The sequence below is a fragment of the Pristis pectinata genome, chromosome 19, assembly GCF_009764475.1.
Source record: "Pristis pectinata isolate sPriPec2 chromosome 19, sPriPec2.1.pri, whole genome shotgun sequence".
NCBI classification, from domain to species: Eukaryota; Metazoa; Chordata; class Chondrichthyes; order Rhinopristiformes; family Pristidae; genus Pristis; species Pristis pectinata.
The window spans coordinates 30,638,762-30,660,693 of record NC_067423.1 but is presented as its reverse complement, the minus strand read 5'-3'; the positions used below and the strand labels follow the sequence as shown (position 1 = coordinate 30,660,693).

Genomic DNA, 21,932 nt, shown 5'->3' with positions numbered 1-21,932 from the left:
AGCTGGCGCTGCTTAAGGCATGCCCAGGAAATGTCCTGCTATTCTTTTGGTGGAGTCAGGAGAAGAAAAAGAGCGGTCCATCTCTTCCAGTCGCCTCTCCCAGGAATATCTCCCTCCCCCAGACTCCAACTGTTGGCCAACTCCATGCAAGATCCAAACAGTTTTCTAATAAGCCAGAGAATTGCAGCAGGAAGACCAGCCTTGTGCCTGGTGCCATTGCACCAAAGCACAAACCTCGAAATGGCACCAGCCTTGCACCAGTCACAATAAGCAGCTCTCTTGTTAAGCTGTTATAAATGAGAGGAAACAGAGCTGCTTGAAAGTAACAGATGAGCAAGGGTCACGCGGTGATTGTGATGTGGAGAACATCAATGGAGAACCAATTGCGGATTCAGTAAATTCTATGTTTTTTTAGATCTTTGATGTAAATGGGTCATTAGACTTTAACAGGAAAGGGATTTTGACTGTGTTTTCAGATTGTCGGTGCGATGCACGAGGTAGTGTGTCAGCACACTCAGCCTGCGACCCAGTCACTGGAGAGTGCCAGTGTCTACGAACTGTCACTGGAAGGAATTGTGAACGGTGTCTGGTATGTCAGAATACAACCTTTAACCTTACCAAATGCCTCCAAACTTCATTGTTATACCATGAGTGAAATCTTCAGAATCAATCGTTATATTCTCTGGTGCATTGCAATATAACTTTTTATGTCACTAAATGCCTCCAAACATTCACTGAAAGCAGTCTATCCCCATGTTACGGCAGTACAGGTAATGGAAATTCACACTTAAGGAATTCACAAATCACTGCAACAAAATTTGAGATACGGAGTAAAAATTCACTCCTATGGAATTTATGTGAGAATAAATAACCAACCACAAAACACAAATAAATAAACACAAAATGTGAAAGAAACAATAAATTTTGTCAATTTTTGTCAAGGGTTTGCATTACAGGAAATCCTGATATCGACAGTTTTCTAGGAACACATCCATAATCCAAGAGTGTGCTGCATACCCACAGGGCAAAACTCTCAGGCATCCATCAAGGTGGAAACCTTGCTGTCTCAAATCCCAGGAACCATTTGGTTTATAACTGCCCCACACCTCTGAGCACATATTAGAGGCATCCAACCTGGCGCAATGGTAAATGTCAGAATGGCTCACATCAATTCATCAGAAGAAAGGAAATACTGAAGGGAAACTGGACAAACAATCTGGAAATGCTCCAAAGAAAACTCACTGCCACTGTTAGAAAAATTGTGATTTTTCAGACTCTTCCAAAGGATCTTGGGTTGGCTGCCTGCCTTCCACTGGGATCTTATAAATTCATAACGGGAGGAGTTTCCAAAACAGTGTTGGAACACACCCAGGCCCAGCTCTTTGACATGGAGATGGCAGTAGATGGCCCCACATCTCCTTTCCTTTCTGATAGTTGGACTGGAAAACAAGTGGACCAGAAAGAGGAAATTTGCCCTCCCCAGCAGACAATCAGCCTGCACCCAGCCCTCTCCAGGGGCTGGGCAAACTTCAGCCTGGGTAACTTCAGCGTGAGCTGAAGTTTGTCTATCCCTTACTGTGAAGATCACATGAGTTGGATGAAGTCATGCTCTTGTAGCAGCAAGCAGTCGGTTATAGAGCAGCTTTGATGAATAACTGGAAACAGCCCAGCTGCCTGATCTCATCATCAAGGAGTAAGTGAGAAAGGAAATTCCAGAGCTCAATAAAAAACCTTAGCTGAGTTCCCTGGTGTCAGCTGTCTACGTGAAGGGTGACCTGATGGAAGGGTTCTACAGTTAGTTTCAGTGGCCTTAGGCAAGAGTGAGAAAAGAAAGAACAGTAATAGCCTTTCATTGCTTGGTATGGGATCAGACATTGGGTGTCAGATGAGAGTGGCATTAGGCTCAGCAGTGAGGCCTCTGTGTCACATAACCTATCATTTCATACAGTCTAGGTTCACAATGAAGGATAGCCAAGATATCAGGTTTATGATAGGTATTGTATTACATTATCTTGTGAAATTTTATTCAAAACTTCTGATGGTGTTCCTGTATTTTGTTACAGCCAAACTACTGGGGACTTGGTAGTAGTCTCTATGGTTGTTCCCCCTGTGACTGTGACATTGGAGGAGCCTACGATAACGTGTAAGTACAACTCCAAGCAATGCTTCCGGTCTTTACAGACCAGGCCAGTTTAAGAACTTGCGAGTGTGAATTGGGATGACATTTTTGAAGGGAAATGTACTATGGAGATGTGGTCGTTGTTCAGGGATCTTTTGCAGGATGTTAGGGATAAATTTGTCCCGGTGAGGCAGAGAACGAATGGCAGGGTGAAGGAACCATGGGTGACAAGAGAGGTGGAACAACTAGTTAGGAAGAAGAAGGCAGCAGAGATAAGGTTTAGGAAGCAAGGATCAGATAGGTCTCTTGAGGAATATAGGATAGCAAGGAAGGATCTTTAGAAGGGGCTGAGGAGAGCAAGAAGAGGACATGAAAAGGCCTTGGTGAGTAGGGTTAAGGAAAATCCCAAGGCTTTTTTAACTTACGTGAAGAGCAGAAGGATGATGAGAGTGAAGGTAGGACTGATTAGGGACAAAGGTAGGAAGATATGCCTGGAAGCTGTGGAAGTGGGTGAGGTCCTCAATGAATACTTCTCTGCAGTATTCACCAAAGAGAGGGGCCTTGATGACACCGAGGACAGTGTTGGTAAGGTTAATGTTCTGCAGCATGTGGATATCAAGAGAGAGGATGTGTTGGAGCTGTTAGAAAATATTAGGACAGATAAGTCCCTGGAGCCTGACAGAATATTCCCCAGGCTGCTCCGCGAGGTGAGGGAGGAGTTTGCTGAACCATTGGCTAGGATCTTTGAGTCCTCGTTGTCCACAGGAATGGTACCGGAGGACTGGAGGGTGACAAATGTTGTCCCCTTATTCAAAACAGTTAGTAGGGAGAGTCCAGGGAATTATAGACCAGTGAGCCTTACATGTGTGGTGGGCAAGCTGTTGGAAAGGATTCTTAGAGATAGGATCTATGGGCATTTAGAGAATCATGCTCTGATCAGGGACAGCCAGCACGGTTTTGTGAAGGGCAGATCATGTCTCACAAGCCTGATAGGATTCTTTGAGGAGATGACCAGGAAGATTGATGAGGGTAGTGCAGTAGATGTGGTCTACATGGATTTTAGTAAGGCATTTGACAAGGTTCCCCATGGTAGGCTTCTTCAGAAGGTCAGAGGGCATGGGATCCAGGGATGCTTGGCCGTGTGGATTCAGAATTGGCTTGCCTGTAGAAAGCAGAGGGTTGTGGTGGAGGGAGTGCATTCAGATTGGAGTGCTGTGACTAGTGGTGTCCCACAAGGATCAGTTCTGGGACCTCTGCTTTTCGTGACTTTTATTAATGACTTGGATGAGGGGGTAGAAGGGTGGGTTGGCAAGTTTGCAGATGACAAAAAGGTCAGTGGTGTGGATAGTGTAGAGGATTGTCGAAGATTGCAGAGGGACATTGATAGGATGCAGAGCTGGGCTGAGAAGTGGCAGATGGAGTTCAATCCGGAGAAGTGTGAGGTGGTACACTTTGGAAGGACAAACTCCAAGGCGGAGTACAAAGTTAATGGCAGGATTCTGGGTAGTGTGGAGGAGCAGAGGGATCTGGGGGTTCACATCCACAGATCCCTGAAAGTTGCCTCACAGGTGGATAGGGTAGTTAAGAAAGCTTATGGGATGTTAGCTTTCATAAGTCGTGGGATCGAGTTTAAGATCCGTGAGGTAATGATGCAGCCCTACAAAACTCTGGTAGACCACACTTGAGTACTGTGTCGAGTTCTGGTCACCTCATTATAGGAAGGATGTGGAAGCGTTGGAAAGGATGCAGAGGAGATTTACCAGGATGCTGCCTGGTTTAGAGAGTATGCATTATGAGGAGAGACTAAGGGAGCTAGGGCTTTACTCTTTGGAGAGAAGGAGGATGAGAGGAGACATGATAGAGGTATACAAAATATTAAGAGCAATAGATAAGAGTGGACAGCCAGCACCTCTTTCCCAGGGCACCAATGCTCAATACAAGAGGGCATGGCTTTAAAGTAATGGGTGGGAAGTTCAAGGGAGATATCAGAGGGAGGTTTTTCACCCAGAGAGTGGTTGGGGCATGGAATGCGCTGCCTGGGGTGGTGGTGGAGGCAGGTACGTTGGTCAAATTCAAGAGATTTCTAGTTAAGCATATGGAGGAATTTGAAATAGAGGGATATGTGGGGGGAAGGAGTTAGGTAGTTTTTAGGCAAGGTTTAAAGGTTGGCGCAACATTGTGGGCCGAAGGGCCTGTATAGTGCTGTACTTTCTATGATTCTATGAAAAATAGCTTTATCAGAGTCTGAACTAGTGGTCACATGTGTGGATTGATTGGAGGCACCCAACATGTAAAAGGTAAATTGCATCCAACTAACTGTTGTTCGATGGAGTAACAAAGAGGAGCGATGAAAGAAATGCAGTTATGTGGTACATGTGGACATCCAAAAGGCATTTAATAAGATGCCAGATAATAGGCTTATCATCAAGATGGAAGCCCATGAAATCAAATGGGGCACAGCAGCATGGCTAGAACATTGGCTAAGTTACAGTGAAAGAAGAGTTGTAGTGACAGGAAGGAAAGTGTACAAAATAGTTCCCTGGTGGTCAGAATCACTGCTTTCCTTAATGTTCAGTAAAGTCTTGGACTTGGACCTGCAGGTAACATTTTCCAAACATGCTGATCACACAAAACTTGGAAGCATAAAGAGCTGTGAGGAGGACAGTAATAGACTGCAAGGAAATGTGGACGGGCTGTTGGAAAGAGCATTAGGGTTAGGGTTAGGGTGGCAGATGAAACTTAATGCCAAAAAATGGTTAATGTTACATTTTGAGAGGAAGAATGTGAAGAGGCAATATAAACTAGAGGACACAATTCTAAAAGGGGTTCAAGAACACAGAGATATGGTTTGTTAGAAGTGGCAGAGCAGGTTGAAAAAGTAGTTTAAAGAAAGCACTTAAAGAAAGAATTGGGATGCCTGGACTTTATAAATCGAGGTACAGAGAACAAGAACGCGGAAACTGTGATGAACTTTTATGGACTTGCATCTGTGTGCTATGCCAAAGGGAAAATATAAAGGCTAAAGAGATGCTTACTAAAATGATTCCAAAGATAAGGGACTTTAGTTATTCAGAGAGACTGGAAAAGATGGGATTGTTCCTCTTAACACATTGGAAATGAGACGGAATCTGATGCGTGTTTAAAATCTTGAAAGATTTCAACAGAGTAAATAGAGAGAAACAGTTCCCATTGTCAGAGAAATCAAGAAACTGGGGAACATAGAATGAAGGTGATTTGCAAAAGAACCAGTAAGCGTCTGCTATACACTGCTGAGGTAGCAGTGGAGGCAGATTCAATTGTTGTGTTCAAGTGGGAGCTGAGTAACTATCTGATTGCAGATGCTGGAAATCTGAAATATATAACCGAAAATGCTGGAAACATGAGTAGTTCAGGCAGCATGTGTGGAATGAGAAAAAGTGTTTATGTTTCAGGTCGAAGACCCTTCATTAGAACTCAATCTGAAACGTTAAATCTGTTTCCCGTAGCACAGATCCTGCCTGACCCACTAAGTGTTTCCAGCATTTTCTGCTTTATTATTGAGATTATAGTACCTTAGCCATCAAACCCACTCATTATTGGATTCACCATGAGCTGTGCAATAGGAGACTTGCTAACATGAAGGAAAATAACAAGTCATGATGGTCAACTGTTGGGGACACAAGAGACTGCAGATATTGGAAGCTGTAGCAACACACAATCTGCTGGAAGAACTCAGCGGGTTGAGCAACATCTGTGGAAGGAAAGGAATTGTCACATTTCAGGTCGAAACCCTGCATCAGTCAACTGTTGATAGGCTCTTGTTAAATGAATGAACTTAAAACCTCACTACTCCTAAATTGAATTTAATGGCTCTTTTAACGTATGCAACAAAGAGTGTCCCTGTCTGAAATTGACTTATTTAACATCCGTTGAACATTTTAGTCATGTTTATTTGACGAGAATAGATGTTTTTCAGAAATTCCAATTAATCTTCCTCCAATGTCTGTAATGGTTATGATGAACAGACATGTAGTGAATTTCATGTAGTAGATCTTTGCACAGAACAGTGAAAGCAGCTGAATAGGGTACAATATTACTCTGTGTTTTGAGGTCTTTCCACTGCATTTGGTTCAAGCGTATTGTCTGTGTTTTGCAGTTGTTCCCTGCAGGATGGACAGTGTCGATGTCTACCCAATATTATCAGTCGCCAATGTAATGAACCAGCACCTGGTTACTTTTTCCCTCCACTGGATTACTACTTGTATGAAGCTGAGCTTGCACAACAATTAGGCAACAGCGTTTCTTCCTTGGTTTGTACCTCTAAAACTTTTACTTTAGTTTTAATTTTTCAGACAAGATCCTTATCAAGCAGTTGCACTGAAATATAATGTTAGATCTGCACCAGTGTGAATCCTTCTACTATCACTTAACTATACAGGGGCCAGAGCATAATGACAGACATTGAATATTTGGTGTGCTTTGTTCTGACACAATCGAAATAAGTTCCTGGCACTGCATTAAATGAATAAAGCCACACTGAGGGCAAGCAGATCAACCCTGCAAGATATTGGCCTCGATGCAGGGTCTTGATCTGAAAGATCAACCATCCCTCTACCTCCTCAGAGGCTACTTGACCCCCAAGTTCCTCCAGCAGTTTGTATTTTGCTCCAAATTACAGCATCTGCTGTCTTTTGTGTTTCTGTTGGAGGTCTTTGTTGGGTTAGGAAATTAGATATTCCATTTAAAACTGTGTCAATTTTTTTTGTAAATGTAAAGGAATTAATTCATTTCCATTTGTCTCTGCTGCAATTTAACTGAAAGGTCCTGGCCATAACTTAATGCTTCTCAAGTTATTCTGCAACATTTTTACGCAGGGCATTCTGTATTTCCAGGATTGGAATGAAACTACACTTGCACATGTTCATCAGATATGAATTGTAACATTATAACTTAATAATTACACAGCAGGGACTTACATCATTATTTGTCCTTGAAAGGTAAAATTGAGGTGCTCAGTCCTCGGCCTCCTCCACTGCCAGGAGAATCCAAGCACAAACCGGAGGAACAGCACCTCATTTTCCATCTAGGAACCTTGCAGCCTGACAGCATGAATATTGAATTCTCCCACTTAAAGTAATCCCCACCCCCCTTCCCCAATAACCCCCCACCCCCACAGTACTTCTTCCCTTTCCTAGCCTCTCCCTCATTTTTCTATCTTTTTTTCCCTTTCTCCCCTTACCTTTGACCCATCCCCTCGTGGATCTGCTCTCCCCTCCTCCCCCCACAGCTGCCTATCACTATCTCTTACCTGCATCTACCTATCACCACCTTGTGCCCATCCCACCTCCCCTCTTTTGTCCACCTATCACTGCTCTGCTTTTCCCTGCGATCTATTGGGCTTCCCCTTTTCCTATCTTCAGTCCAGAAGAAGGGTCCTGACTTGTAACGTTGATCACCTGCTTTTTTCCACGGATGCTGCCTGGCCTGCTGAGTTCCTCCAGCATCATCGTGTTTTTCATTCATATTGAGATGCTAACTGTCCAGGGTGTGCAGGGCAAAGTTCATGTACAATCATTAGTACTAACATGAATGTGTCTAACCTCATGTGTTTGCTACCTATGGCTATAAAACCTTTCACTGGGTGAATTCGTCCACTGGTCAATACTCTTTAGCTCCCTAAATAATGAAATGAGTTTCCTTTTTCTCAGGTGAGGCCAACATCTATGCCATTATGTGATCAGTATTTACAACAGCAAGGCTACAACTTTCGGGTGGATCAAGGCAGACTGATACTTCACAGGATTGCTAAGCGTCACTTGCGACGGCAGAGGAAGAGGGTATGCTGAGTTTCAATAGTTTACTTGCTGTAGAAATCATAACAGAGGATAACAAAATAATGTAAGTACCCTCAGCGATGTTTTTATGGAGAGAAATAGGAATCAGATTGACTGACCAGTTCCTGTTTTCTTATGAGCCGACTCAGACTGTCACAGTTTAAATAGTTCAAATGTTAAAAACCACAGGATCAAAATTCAAAGATTTATCATAATTAAAACTGAACCATTGCCTTAAATTGATTAATGCCATCTGTTATGATTGCATTTTTGGATTTTTTAGGATATTTTATGTTGTGGTTTAAGGAAGCCAATGCAACATCCATCCATGAGCCAGGTAAAGCTGGACCCAGCCCGCAACTCACGTTCACTTCTTGCGGCTTGCCTGCAAGTCGCATTCACTTTTTGCAGCTGCGCAGTTCCCAATGTGCTGCTGGGCCCGCTGCTTCAACCATCACACTTCTAGTGAAGATTGACATCCTTATTTGAATGAATGGGGATGTGCTTGATGCACCAGTTATAGATGGTGTAAAGATCATGAGCAGATACGAAGTGTGTCAGGCCGCTTGGCACAACCCTGGACCGTGTGCTAAGCCAGGGTCAGAGTGGGGGGTCAGCAGGTCAGCAATCTGACCTCTAGCATTCTCCATACTTGTGTGCTGCACGCACACACAGAGATCTGGGACATACTGAGTCATGCACAGAACCATCAGTTTGATCCAGCTCAATAATAGCAGTAACTACTGGATGACATCATACATGCCATGTAAGGGTAATTTTTTTCTAACATTATCTTCCCAACATTAATAAAATTAAGTAAAAACTATTTTCTTCTATAAATTGGGTTTGAGGTTGTGCAATGTTCACTGCCAAATTTCTGAAAACTAAAATGTACTCATAGGTTAAATTTGCACCTTAATATTCTCATTCATTATTTCTGCATTGGTATACCAAGGGATTGGCCTATTTCAGAACATATGCAGATGCATGTTGTCACCAGCCATGAGGAAATCTGTGGCCCATGAAGGCCAACATTTTCTCTTTCAAAATTCACCTCCAATTCCCTCCCCTATGACCACATCTTTAATTTCAAATCCAATATTTTCCAATCTCCTCCCCTGATCGTATGCACTTGTTTTGTTGTACATCATTCAAAGATATCATCGTGCCTGTGAGGACTGCCACATAGATGCTGACTAGATCCGATTGACCACTTGGAGAACACCAATGTCTAGTCAAACTATGGGCACTTCTCTTTAGTGAATGTTAAAGGTAAAGGCTTTGTGGATAATTTTAGAATTCACACTAACGTTTCTAAGTTCTAATCCTGGGAGGTGTTCTTTCAGGAGACCATCGAATAATGAATCTATTTTGGTAATGTTTGTGTTTTCCTTTAGCAAACAGTGAATCCAGATTTCCAGGTACAGATTGTTTCCAGGGAAGCTACTCCTGATCGACCTGCCACCTGGACCGGCCTGGGATTTGCCCGTGTACCAGATGGAATGGGACTGCGGTTCATCGTTGACAATATTCCATACCCAATGGATTTCACAGCTGTCATTCGCTATGAGACAGAGGTAATCAGAGTACAGCATGCTTCAGCTTTCACATTCTCAGGTGTATCCAAATAATTCTTTGCTGATCAAACCCATGCCAACCAAAGGTTTGAATCTGCATCCCTGCATCTCTCTCCTGCATTTGGGAAACAAATGCCAAATTCCTACTTCGCGTCTATCTCTTTCCTTTTGCCCCTCCTCAAGAAACACAGCGATTTACACATTACACTGGCCCTTAGGTTCCTCCTTCTCCCTGCATATCACCAGGTTGACATCCGTTCACTGTACTCAGATCAGCTCATTTCAGTTTCCCTCACTCGGAATCATTTCCAATATGTCAAAACTCTGTCATTGCTCCTGTCGCAATCTGTGGCGTGTTACCTGATTATTCTTCCCTTTTTATTGTATTCAACAAAAATATATCTGTAAAACTGCTGGTAAAATAATTGAGTGTATGTTTATTCTCCACTGATACAGTCAACAGAGGATTGGGCAGCTCATGTTCGAGTTCAGCCAAGGAATCAGCAACATGGGAGCCAGTGCAGAAGTAACTTGCCCTCACAGGAAGGTTATACACTCACCATGCCGGGGACAGCCAGGTTAGAACATGCTGCAAATCAACCTGCTAGGTTTTTTTGCAAAGTAACATTGTATTCTTTATCAAATTAAATGTACTAACAACAAAACTGACAATACCCTTCCCTTATCGAACACTTGCAAGTCTGATTTCCCGCCAAAAGTCTGCTGGCAGCTAAAATGCAGTTACTTTATCATAGATAGAAGATTTCTATCTTTAAAAACATTTGGAACTTACACCATGCAAACTTGTATCTTGACTTCCTGCAGTGGAATTGGTCTGATTTTATTGGCTAAGCAAGCTAGCTAGTGGTGGATGGTTACATGACTGAAAGCTATTTGAGGGCTTCAAAGGGCGCAATGTGTTTTGCATATGAGGAAGTTCAAGTCCTGGACCCTTTTAGCACTGAGGAGAAAGTGATAAAACTGACCCTTTGCAGTCTCTTCTGGTCCTGGTTCTGATTACATTGAGCAGCAAAGCTGCAGTGATTTCCACACTCAACGCATCAGTTAAAATTATTGTCAGCAGGACCCAACATGCAAATATACCAAAGCATCCTGCTGAGTTCCAGCATGTAAATGTCATCACCAGCACAACAAAGTAGGTTAAAATTTGGGGCGATGTTCCAAGGGTAAGTAAGGGCAGCACAGTGGCACTGCTAGCAGAGCTGCTGCCTCACAATTCCAGCAATCCAGGTTCAATCCTAACCTCAGGTGCTGTCTGTGTGGAGTTTGCACGTTCTTCCAGAGACATGGGTTTCCTCCAGGTGCTCAAGTTTCCTCCCTAAGATGAGTAGGTTGGTAAGCTAATTGGCTGCTGTAAGTTGTCCCTAGTATGTAGGTGAGTGATAGAATCTGGGGTGGAGTTGATGAAAATGTGGGGAGAATAAAATTGGATTAATGTAGGAGTACTGTAAATGGATGTTGCATGATTGGCACAAAGTTGGTGGAAAGAGAGACATGTTTCTGTGCTCTCTGCTCTGATTCCATGATGCTATAGTGGACTACTTTATCTGCCCACCCACCTGCTTTCCAATCTCCCACTCTGTTCACTTATAATATCATTTCTGGTATTTTGCTTTGGACAGAACTGATCAGGTTGGCCTCAGTCTTGCTGATCTTAAGTTGAAGAAAGTTCTTGATTGTCTCTGACTAGGTGGAAGAGAATTATTGGGGTCAAGGGTGGAAACTGCAGATCAATCGGTATCAATAGATTGTCTTTTCAGTGAAATGTGCCATTTATATTTTCATTGTTCAAGTATATTAATAACTAAACAGGTACAGTAGTATAATGATGAAATCACTGGACTACCTATCCGGAAATATATAGTTTTCTAATTTGACCAGCAGAGTTGGAATGAAAATCTAGTATCAGTAATGGTGACTATAAAACCACCACATTGTAAAAAAAATCTCATTCACTATGTCCTTTTGGGAGGAAATCTGTCATCTTTTTTTGTGTGACCAAAGATTGACTCCAAACTCACCAATGTAATTGACTTACAGCTGTTGTTCATGATGGCTGAATGAGCCACTCAGATTGGATGGTAATTAGTTATGGACAAATGAATAATAACATCCACATCTTATGAATGATAAATAAAACTGTTCCAACACAAACATTCATGTGTTGCTTCTACCTTCAGAGTTCTCTCACACCATGTCTTTATCTCAAGCTCTGCTTCTTGCAGAATTAACCACTAACTTCCACATCTATTCTGACTGAATAGGAAAACTGACCTTTGATATCCTGCAATCATTAAGTTCATTTCTGTACTCACCGAGCATCATTAATGTTGTCCTCAGCTTCCTATTCTTTGTTAGATCACCTATTAAACATAAAACATGAGTCAATAGTATTTCCCTGATCATATTAAATATACTTAAGTAAGGATAAAGTTATGAAACAAAGACAATAAATAGCACTATCATGTTAGTGAATTGTTTTAAACATCAGGATTTTCAAGAAGAAACTGGATTATCACTGTCTGCACTGAATGTTGGTGGACCAGCACACATTTGCTCTCTGTTTTGTACAATGACATCAGTCGTGTTGGCATTGGGTGCAACAGTTTATATAGATCTCAACTATCTCCATTTGGGATACTAATTTTTATTTACTGTGAGTTGACAACTGGAGTTTGATGATAGAATAGAAATTCATTCAATTAAAGGGATAAGCCATGAAAGGATTAGTAATTTAAGATGTGTGGTTAATATATTAAATAAGAAGCACTTTTGCAAAAGAGACTGTAAGTGACTTGTTGCATTGTATTTCTGCATAAACAGAATAGCAATTCTTCAAACCCCCATATGTCTGGAGCCACAAGTACAGTATATTGTGGATATTTACTTCAATCACGCTCCTGCTCAGAACAGCAATCACATCTTGATCGATTCTGTAAGTTCAGAGCAAGATCTTCTTGTTTCATCAGTTTATAATGTGTTCAAGAAGTGGCAGCTTCACAGTACCAGCTGTTTCCAATTTTTGACAGTGCTGAAAACATTGCCAAGAGATATAGATTGCGGATGGGATTACTCTGTAACAAAGTTAACACATACCACATTTCCCTCTTGGATCCCATGTCAACACAGATTGTTAATGGTTCCTCCCTCCTCTAACCATCTCCCTAAGGACCCCCTTCCTCAATCTACCCTCCTCTCAGTTCCCTACCCCTTCATTCACCTTTTCCCATCTTTGCACCTTCCCTCCTCCTTGCCCTTCCCCTTCCTTATTCCTTTGCTCTCCCCCCACTCTCCAACTGCCAACTGCTCACTTTCTCTAAGAATGAGACCCCTTCCCAGACGGCTACCGTGTTCCCATTCTGATCTGCTCCATACGGTTGACAGCCCTCCCACCACCCACCCCAACACTTTCTTGCCCCAGCAGTTTCACCGCCCACAGAATGCGGCCTGAGTCAGGACCACTAGACCTCTCCCGGATCCCAGAAACATTTATGCTGCCCGACAGTCGGCAGATTTCGATGTCCTACTCCAGTAACGTCGATCGATCCCTGTGTGCGATTTCCCAGCTGATGGAGGCAGATTCATCCTGCAGGAGAGGGAGCCTCTCACACAGCTACCAATGATAGTTATCTCATAGAGTGACCCTAAGCTCTGTCTCCTGCACTCCTTTTCAACTCCCGACTTATAGTTACTGGCCCAGCATTTGAAATCAGCGGCAAGCACTGTTGTCTAGCTGAGACCCTATTATAAAAATCCATACTCCGGTTCAAGTTCTCCTCCCCCAGACCTCCATTATTCATCATTCAGCAATAATGAACATCTTTTCCTCTCCTTCATCCTTAGTTGGGTTTGATTCCAAGGATTAATTCGCTGGAGAATTTTTGCACTGAAGCAGACTTGGATGAGTACAGACGATACCAATGTGTTGAGGTTGCCTCTCAAGTAGGACCTCAGACCCTGCCAGAAGTGTGTGAGAAACTGATAGCCAGCATGTCTGCTCGAATCCACAATGGAGCTGTTGGTGAGTACAAAATGTTTGCAGGAAGAAAATGATCCTGTAAAATATTCAGATACCATAACAAACAAAAACCTCAAATTGTTTAATGACACGTATTGAGCTGGCAAATTCACTAGAAGTGGTTGTACTAAGTCAATACTGACTTATTCATCCATGGAAATGACCAGATTCAGCATTTGTCCAGATCTGAATAAAACCACTATCAATAGGGCCTCCTATTGAGGCTCTTACGTTGCCATTGGCAACCTACATCCTGTGTCAACAGACAAAAAATTGCACCTTTTTGTGAAGATGATCTATAACAAGGTATCTGTATAAATCAAATAAATACAGTTTGTATTATGTGGAATTCATAAGTACTAAAGTCATTACTATTTCTGGAAAACATTTGGTATTTTAGAGCTAATAAATCATGCAGCATAGAAAGAGGCCTTTCAGCCCACCATTTCCATGCTGACCAACATTACCTAATACCATTCACCAACCTTTGATCTGTAGCCTTCCGTGCCTTGTTAAATGTTGTGAGTGTACTTGCCTCCACCACCCATTCAGGTGGTGCATCCTAGGTTCCAACCAACTTCTCGGTGAAATAATTCTTCCTCAGATGCCCTTTTTTAGACATTTTCGTAAGATAACTTCAAGCATACGTCAAAACTTCCAAACACACCAAAGCAAGTCTCAAATCAGTGCAGATTAGGTGAAAAACAGTATGATGCTTGAGGAACTCAGTAGGCCAGGCAGCATCCGTGGAGAAAAGCAGGTGGTCAATGTTACAGGTCAGGACCCTTCTTCAGGACTGAAGATAGGAAAAGGGGAAGCCCAATGTATTGCAGGGAAAAGCAGAGCAGTGATAGGTGGACAAAAGAGGGGAGGTGGGGTCGGCACAAGGTGGTGATAGGTGGATGCAGGTAAGAGATAGTGATAGGCAGGTGCAGGGGAGGAGGGGAGAGCAGATCCACTGGGGGATGGGTCAAAGGTAAGGAGAGAAAGGAGAAAAAAGGGTGGAAAAAAGAGGGATAGGCTCGGAAAGGGAAGAGAAGTATGGTGGGGGTAGGGGAGTTTGTGGGGAAGGAGTGTGGGGATTAAGTGGGAGAGTTCAGTATTCATGCCGTCAGGCTGCAAGGTTCCAAGATGGAAAATGAGGTGCTGTTTCTCCAGTTTGCACTTGTAATTCTCCTGGCAGTGGAGGAGGCCAAAGACTGACTTATCAGTGATAGTGTGGGAGGGGGAGCTGAAGTGACTGGCAACAGGGAGATGCAGATCATGGTTTCGGACAGAGCGCAGGTGTTCTACAAAACAGTCACCTAGTCTGCATTTGGTCTCAACAATGTAGAGGAGGCCGCACTTGGAGCACCAAATGCAGTAGATGATATTAAGGGAGGTGCAGGTGAATATCTGTCTCACCTGAAAGGGCTGTTTGGGTCCCTAGATGGAGGTGACAGAGGTGGTGTAGGAGCAGGTGTTGCACCTATGGCGGGGGCAGTGGGAAATTCCTGGGGTGGGAGCAGGATGGGTGGGGGGGGGAGGAGTGAACTAGGGAGTCGCAAAGAGCGGGATGGGTAGGGAGGGGAAGATATGCTTGGTAGTTGGGTCCCGTTGGAGATGGTGTAAGTGGTGGAGAATGATGCGTCGGATACATAGGCCGGTGGGATGAAATGTGAGGACAAGGGGGACCCTATCCCTGCTGGGTTTGGGAGGGGTGGGGGTGAGAGCAGAGGTGAGGGAACTGGCAGAGAAACGGGTGTGAGCTTTCCCGACCACAGTCGGGAGAAGTCCCAGTTAGAAAAGAAGTTGGACATCTCGGATGTCCTGGAGTGGAAAGCCTCATCTTGGGAGCAGATGCAGTGGAGGCAGAGAAATTGAGAAAAGGGGATAGCAGAGTTTGAATACCAGAGGGCAACCAGTGGTCTTGTTTCCACTCCCAGCAAGACTCACTGGAAATAAGCTTAACCAACACTTGTGGCAGTAAAGGAAAGCAGGAGTTGCACCAAATTCAGTCAGTTTCCCAAGTGCCAGGGTAATTTATAAATGCTCCTGTTCTTCAAGAGGAGGAAAAAAAGCATGGAGTATAACTACCTGGGGTATGAAGACCGTGAAGCACTACTTCTTGTTGTGCATTTCCTAATTCCTGCTGAGATATATTTCACTTTTGCATTTTGCTCTGATTCTTTCCTGCTAATTGAGCTGACTTTCCTTACGCTACCCCACAGCCTGCCGCTGTAACCCTCAGGGTTCAATCAGTCCCACCTGCAGTAAGTTTGGTGGTCAGTGCCAGTGTAAACATGGCGTGATCGGGCGATGCTGTGACTCCTGTGCACCAGGATTTTATGGATTTGGGGCGAGTGGTTGTTCAGGTAAGTCACACACAATCAAGGGAGGTTAATACAAGGCAAGTATGATCAGTCCTTCAAACATTAGTTGGCATAAGTCTGCAAATATACTTGTTTAAATCTGTTGAAGCTTAATGTCATTTAATCAGTGTTTGAAGCAAGATTTTCATTTATCATGTTTTAGCTTGTTTTTATATTGCATTCAGTTCTGCTAAAAATTAAAGTGGCTTCAAACTGCTTAACTGCTTTCAACTTACAAGCATTTCCTGTACTTACAAAGGTCAGCTTGAGGTGGTATGATTTTTTTCATCATTGTCCTCGCCTTACAATAATTAAAGCTCTCCATTTTTATTTCTTTTACAAGGGTTCGGCAGCAATTTGTGTGATTTTTGGGGAGTGGAACCAACACTGCTGCTTGTCATATTATAACATACTTTTCATCAGTTTGGTATATTTGCTTGTGGATGCAACCCAATTGCTTTCCGTTTCTCTTTGTACCATGTACATATGATTTGCTGCACTTCATTTTTTGGTAATCCTCTTTTTTGACGTTTCTTATCTTTGTCCGTTTCATAGAACCTTGTTTTAAAAATCAAAAATGGCAGCCAGGGATCATTCAATAAGAAAATGAGAAAATAATACCTGCATTTTCTTACATTGGTTTGTGCAGTATTTGCTGTGACTGAGATCCTTGGTCACTTTAGTCTGCTGGTTGGATCATTTGTTTCTCCATTCTTACTGCACCTGGTATTCCCAGATGTATTCCCTATCAAAGTACTGACCAGGTCTGAGCACTCACAGGGAACATGATGAGGGCACTGATCTACTGTTCCCCCTTGTATCAGTAACACCTGCCTAGCATCATGTTGTTTCTGAAGTTAAGTGTTAACCTGAACTTGCACCAATATCAGTACAACCAGTGTATTGGTTGGTGTTTTATTTCAGTGATTCAGTGACCTTAAGATCTAGCCACATTAATGCTCCATCTGACCTAAAAAGAAAATCGTATGTCAGTTTGCAGAGTTTAATGGATTGATATCTGATGTACTGAGAGTGCTTTGATATAAGGTGTGAGCTCTTTGACCTCTCTGCTGCTTTTGTTTGCATTGATTGGAATTCATGACAACTTTCCTTTCCTAGCCTGTTACTGCGACCGTCAAGGATCTGTTAATTCCATCTGTGATCAGATAACCGGACAGTGTGGTTGCCGCAGGAATATTGTTAATCGTGCCTGTGACCGTTGCCGGCCTGGATATTATGGATTCCCGAGCTGTCGGCCCTGTCAGTGCAGTGGCTATTCTGAGAGCTGTGATCCTTGGACAGGGGTGTGTCAGAACTGCAGAGCATTCACCACTGGAAATAACTGTGAGCGGTACGGATGACAAACATTTTAATATTAACATTGTAAATGTTTTCTACATTATCATTAATGATGCTCGCAATGATATGCAAGCAGTAGGTGTCAGCATTGTTTCAGATCTCATCTGTGGCTACACATGATCGTACTAGAAATAGCTGTTTGTAAGTGAGTTGTTTTAATTTAGTAATTAATATAATTAAAATTAGAAACATCACTGCATATGATGCCATGGAATAAACATAACGGTGGTCAATAAATAGTGTTTGCTATCAACATCATCTCGGACACGGATTTTCAGGCTTCTATGCAGATTATCTGGTTATTTTTCTGTCAAAAGAGTGAGTTATACTTTTCGCTGGACCAACGCAAATTCTTCTCACACTCAATGTTCATGTCCTGTCTGTTGATAGAATATATTGTGAATGTTACTGCTTCTCCCCACTGCATCTGTAAAATGAATCACACAGAATGCATTCAATATATCCTATTTTGGGATGGAGTTACACTGCTAACATTTCCAATGTTATAATGTTTCTGGTTTAAAGTCATAAAATTGATCTGGTACAGTAGGAGGCTATTGGGTCCATTCAGCCAATGGCAGCTTCTGGTATCAGTCCCATTCCTCTGCTCTTTCAGCAAATCCCAACATTTTATTCTCTCTCAAATGGTGGCCCAATTCCATTTTGAAACCTCAGGCAGTGAATCCCAAATCACCACTACTCTCTGCATAAAGACAATTTTTCCCACATGTATCTTCTGCCCAGCATTTTAATTCTACATCCCTGATCTTTGAACCATCTACAGATGGGAATAGTTTCCCTCTATCCACCGTACTTGAACCAGTCATGATCTTGCACACCCCGATTAAGCTTCTCAGAATCTTTTGTGATTTGAGCAAAACAACTGCAGTTCCAGTCTAATCCTACAGCTGAAATCTCTCATTGCTGGAACTGTTCAAGCAAACTTGCACCTCAGATCCTCCCCAAAGGTAGGTGACCAGAAATGATCACAATACCCTCATGGAGGTATAACCAATGTTTTGTACAGGTTTAACATAACTTCTCTAAGGTTAACTATGTTGGTTTAAGGCTGTTCCTATTCGTTGTGAACATTGTTTAAAAGTACTGACAAAGACAATATTACAATTATTATTGTTATTTATCACATTGCTCAGAGTGAATAACTATAGTAGATGTATTTAGTCTTCCAAACTGCCATTTTTAGGATTTGTGATTGAAATATTGTATTTGTATTTTGTAGATGCAGTGAAGGTTTCTATGGAAACCCAACTTTAAATGAACCTTGTCAGCCCTGTCAGTGCCCTGGTATTCCAAACAGTGGACAATATTTTGCCCATTCTTGTTATGAAGACCCTCAGACTGAACAACAGATTTGCAACTGCCTTGAAGGCTATACAGGTACGTAGATGCAGGTTTTAAAAGCCAACTTCCAGGTGACATAAGATGCATTTTCCTCTCTTGAATATGCTGACCCATTCTGTGCTTCCACATCTTATCGTTCACTAATGCCCAGGTGTTATTATACACAGATAACTGTTGAAACAGCAGGTAGCTCTTTGGTCAGAGTAAAACTGAACCTCATATTTACAGGTGCAGTTTTCAGTGTTGACTAAGAAGTGGTATCCTGGCTGATATTGATCTTCCCACCTCGAGGCACTGAAGCCAATAGCACCACTCATACAAAAACTTAGTGTGAGATCTGTGAATTGAGACTGGGGCTTCTGGGCTAAATGGATGAGCACATACTGGCTGGGTAGTTTCTCCATAATAGTTACCTTACAGTACTTCAATATTGCTTCCACTGTCAGATTCACTTGGTACATTTGCTATGAGTTCTGCCAGTTTCCAACTCCTTTATTAAAAAATGACTTCTTGAATCCACATTATTTCTGCCTGGTGAGTGAATGTATTGTTAGTTAAAAATAAAACTGCATTGGCACAAAAAGTAAAGTTGAGCTCCATATCCCCTAGCCTAACAGAAATTTACACTTGGTGTGAGTATCTGCAGTTTCATTCATGATATGGCTTTACATACATTATAGATTTGCTGCAATTATGTGGTCAAAGTAAGCTGTACTGTGGACTGGAAATGTGATTGTATAGTGCAGTTTATTTCAGCATTAAGTAATAGAAACTTGACTTTCCCTGGAAGAAAATGGAATAATAACCATTTCTGGCCATTTTTCATCACACTGGAAATTCAACTACACACTTTCTGTCACAACATACATTTGCACACCTAATGTGGGTGGGCACTAAGTGCTGCCATTCCCTGTGTTACATTGCTTTTGGACATGGGAAATTAGTCCAAGTTGTCCCAGGACAGTTCATTATTATTCACTCCTGGGACAGTTAGCGACTGGGACCTCATTATGGTAATGCCAATACTTCCCTTCTAATCTTTAGTCTCCTTCACATACTGACGTCCTACCTTCCTCCGCCAATCACCTGACACCCACCTTCCAAGTCTGCGATTGCTGACTCCCCATCCCACTTGACCATCAAAATTCCCGATCAAGGTGCCAATCTCCACAATGACCCTTTCCTCTCCCCAACAAAACACTGATCTCCAGCTAGCCAAACGCCACCACCAACAGTCCCTCCCACCACTCATGCCAGGCCTGAATTAATGTTAACATTGACAACCATTCCCCAGACCCTGATTAGGCCTCCTTTGTCTAACCCCATCACCCACCAGCCCCCTCTCCCACTCCGTCAGTCCTTTCTTTCCCCTGGATCTCCTGATGTGAGGTTGAGGCCTGGGTGCTGCATTTTCCCTTGTGTAAACAGCGAATCTGTAGCAGGCATCAGACACGACTGAGATTTGCTGCAGTTTCCCCACAACTGACACAATGGTTGTCATGCCATCCATTAAGTACACAGCCTTTTATGGCACTCGTCAGTCTCATGTCCTCTGTCCTGGGGCACCAACTTCAAGGTCTGCTCCATAAGTTTTCTTTGATTGTCGCACTTGAGGAATTCATGATCTTAGTTTAAAATTGATGTTTTGTTTTAAATGATTCTCAAATCAATCCTGAGCAAAAAAAAACTGCTGGAGGAACTCATGGGTCAACGTTTGATGCAGGGTTTCGACCTGAAATGTTGACCATCCTTCTGTCTCCACAGATGCTGCCTGACCCGCTAAGTTCCTCTAGTAGTTTGTTTTTGCCCCAGATTATAGCAGCTGCAGTCTCTTGACTCCCCTTAAAATTTTGATTTCACTTCTACTGATTTGAAAGCTGTTGCCAAATTTCATTGAAGGACATCTGAGATTCGGTGAACTGGGGTTACAGGGTAGCATTGCAGAATGAGGAAGGAGTTATTTTTCTTTGTCATGCTCAGTAACTATACACCCATCAAATGTGAACTAAGTATCAAAGAGTTGCATGGGACATAGAGTGTATATATCTAATCTCTGCACAGTGCTCTTCCCTTCCTAATTACAGAAAACCAGGAGGCACTGAGCACCAGATGGATCACCTCCCTTTAGGGAGTTGGGGAGATGAGGCTACGATACCAGTCTCAGGTTGTTACAATATGTTTCCCAGTCCCTGATCAGTAAGGATGTCATCAAGACAAATTTGATACGACTTCCAATTTATGATAAATGTGCTCAAATTAAGATTAAATGTGGCTGGGTAAAATCCAAATGTTAAAATCTAAAGAAAAAGGAAATACTTTTTGTCCCAAAGAATAAATGCTGGAGGGACTCAGCGGGTCGAGCAGCTCCTGTGGAGGCAGAGGGATGGCCAACGTTTTGGGTCAAGATGCTGCATCAGGACTGTGAGTGTAGAGGAAAGACAGCCAGTATACACAAGTGAGAGGTGTGTGACAGAGACTGGTAGTAGCGGGGGAATGATGGGCAGATGGAGTGAAGCCAGGGGGTGGGGAGGAGGTGGACTTTTTGTCCCATTTGTCTGAGACTGAAAGCTTAAAGCTAACACTAATTTTCACAAGAACAATAAATATCTGGCATTTCTATTTGTTGAAGCAATGTGTTTAGTCTGTGAGTCAAGTGACACACACACAAATCTCACCATTGGGATTTATGTCATTATATTTGACTCCCCAGATTCAAATGTCGCAATGAAGTTGGGTTCAGATTTTTTTGTATTTTCATTCAGGAATCCACTGTGAGAAATGTTCCCCTGGCTTCTATGGCACTCTGGTCGGGATTGGAGATCGCTGTCTACCTTGTAACTGCAATGACAACATAGATGGAAGAGATCCAGAGGCTTGTGATCAACAGACAGGAGAGTGTTTAAAATGCCTGTATAATACCTATGGAGCAAACTGCCAGTTTTGCAAGCCAGGATATTATGGATCAGCAGTGAACAAGGATTGCAGAGGTATGATTTTGAGCATATTAATCACTTTAGCTAGGTTGTCCCTGTTACAGTTCAACACCTTCTAAAGCAAACTTCAGGGTAAAATTTCATTAGTATCGTAGCAACCTATCCATTGAAGAGCAAATTTAACAGGTTGCTGTGTGACCAACAACAAACAATCACGGCAAGCTTGCTCGGTGGAAGTATAAGTTCTAACATGCAGAAGTGTATCACTTCCAGGCTGGGAGCAGGACTGAAATTAGCACTTTCAATATTAATGTGTTGAAGTATCTAGTCATAAAGTTATTAATCTGTCACAGGTATTTCCCAAAATACTTGTCAGTCC

At 42.6% G+C, this 21,932-nt stretch overlaps 1 protein-coding gene across 2 annotated transcripts in view; it reads left to right on the top strand.

Moving 5' to 3' along the window:
- The window catches only part of lamb4 (laminin, beta 4), an 86,575-nt gene that overhangs the window by 30,801 nt on the left and 33,842 nt on the right, over positions 1-21,932 (top strand). For both annotated transcript variants that reach the window (XR_007957808.1, XM_052033619.1), the window contains exons 12-23: positions 477-589; positions 2,064-2,143; positions 6,255-6,408; positions 7,807-7,935; positions 9,330-9,509; positions 9,966-10,087; positions 12,354-12,465; positions 13,374-13,551; positions 15,759-15,902; positions 17,019-17,250; positions 18,499-18,656; positions 21,383-21,607. Coding sequence is in view for 1 of the 2 variants with exons in the window: in XM_052033619.1 (XP_051889579.1) it covers positions 477-589; positions 2,064-2,143; positions 6,255-6,408; positions 7,807-7,935; positions 9,330-9,509; positions 9,966-10,087; positions 12,354-12,465; positions 13,374-13,551; positions 15,759-15,902; positions 17,019-17,250; positions 18,499-18,656; positions 21,383-21,607 (1,827 nt within the window). In the remaining variant the exon portion in view is untranslated. The remainder of the gene's footprint in view (positions 1-476; positions 590-2,063; positions 2,144-6,254; positions 6,409-7,806; positions 7,936-9,329; positions 9,510-9,965; positions 10,088-12,353; positions 12,466-13,373; positions 13,552-15,758; positions 15,903-17,018; positions 17,251-18,498; positions 18,657-21,382; positions 21,608-21,932) is intronic.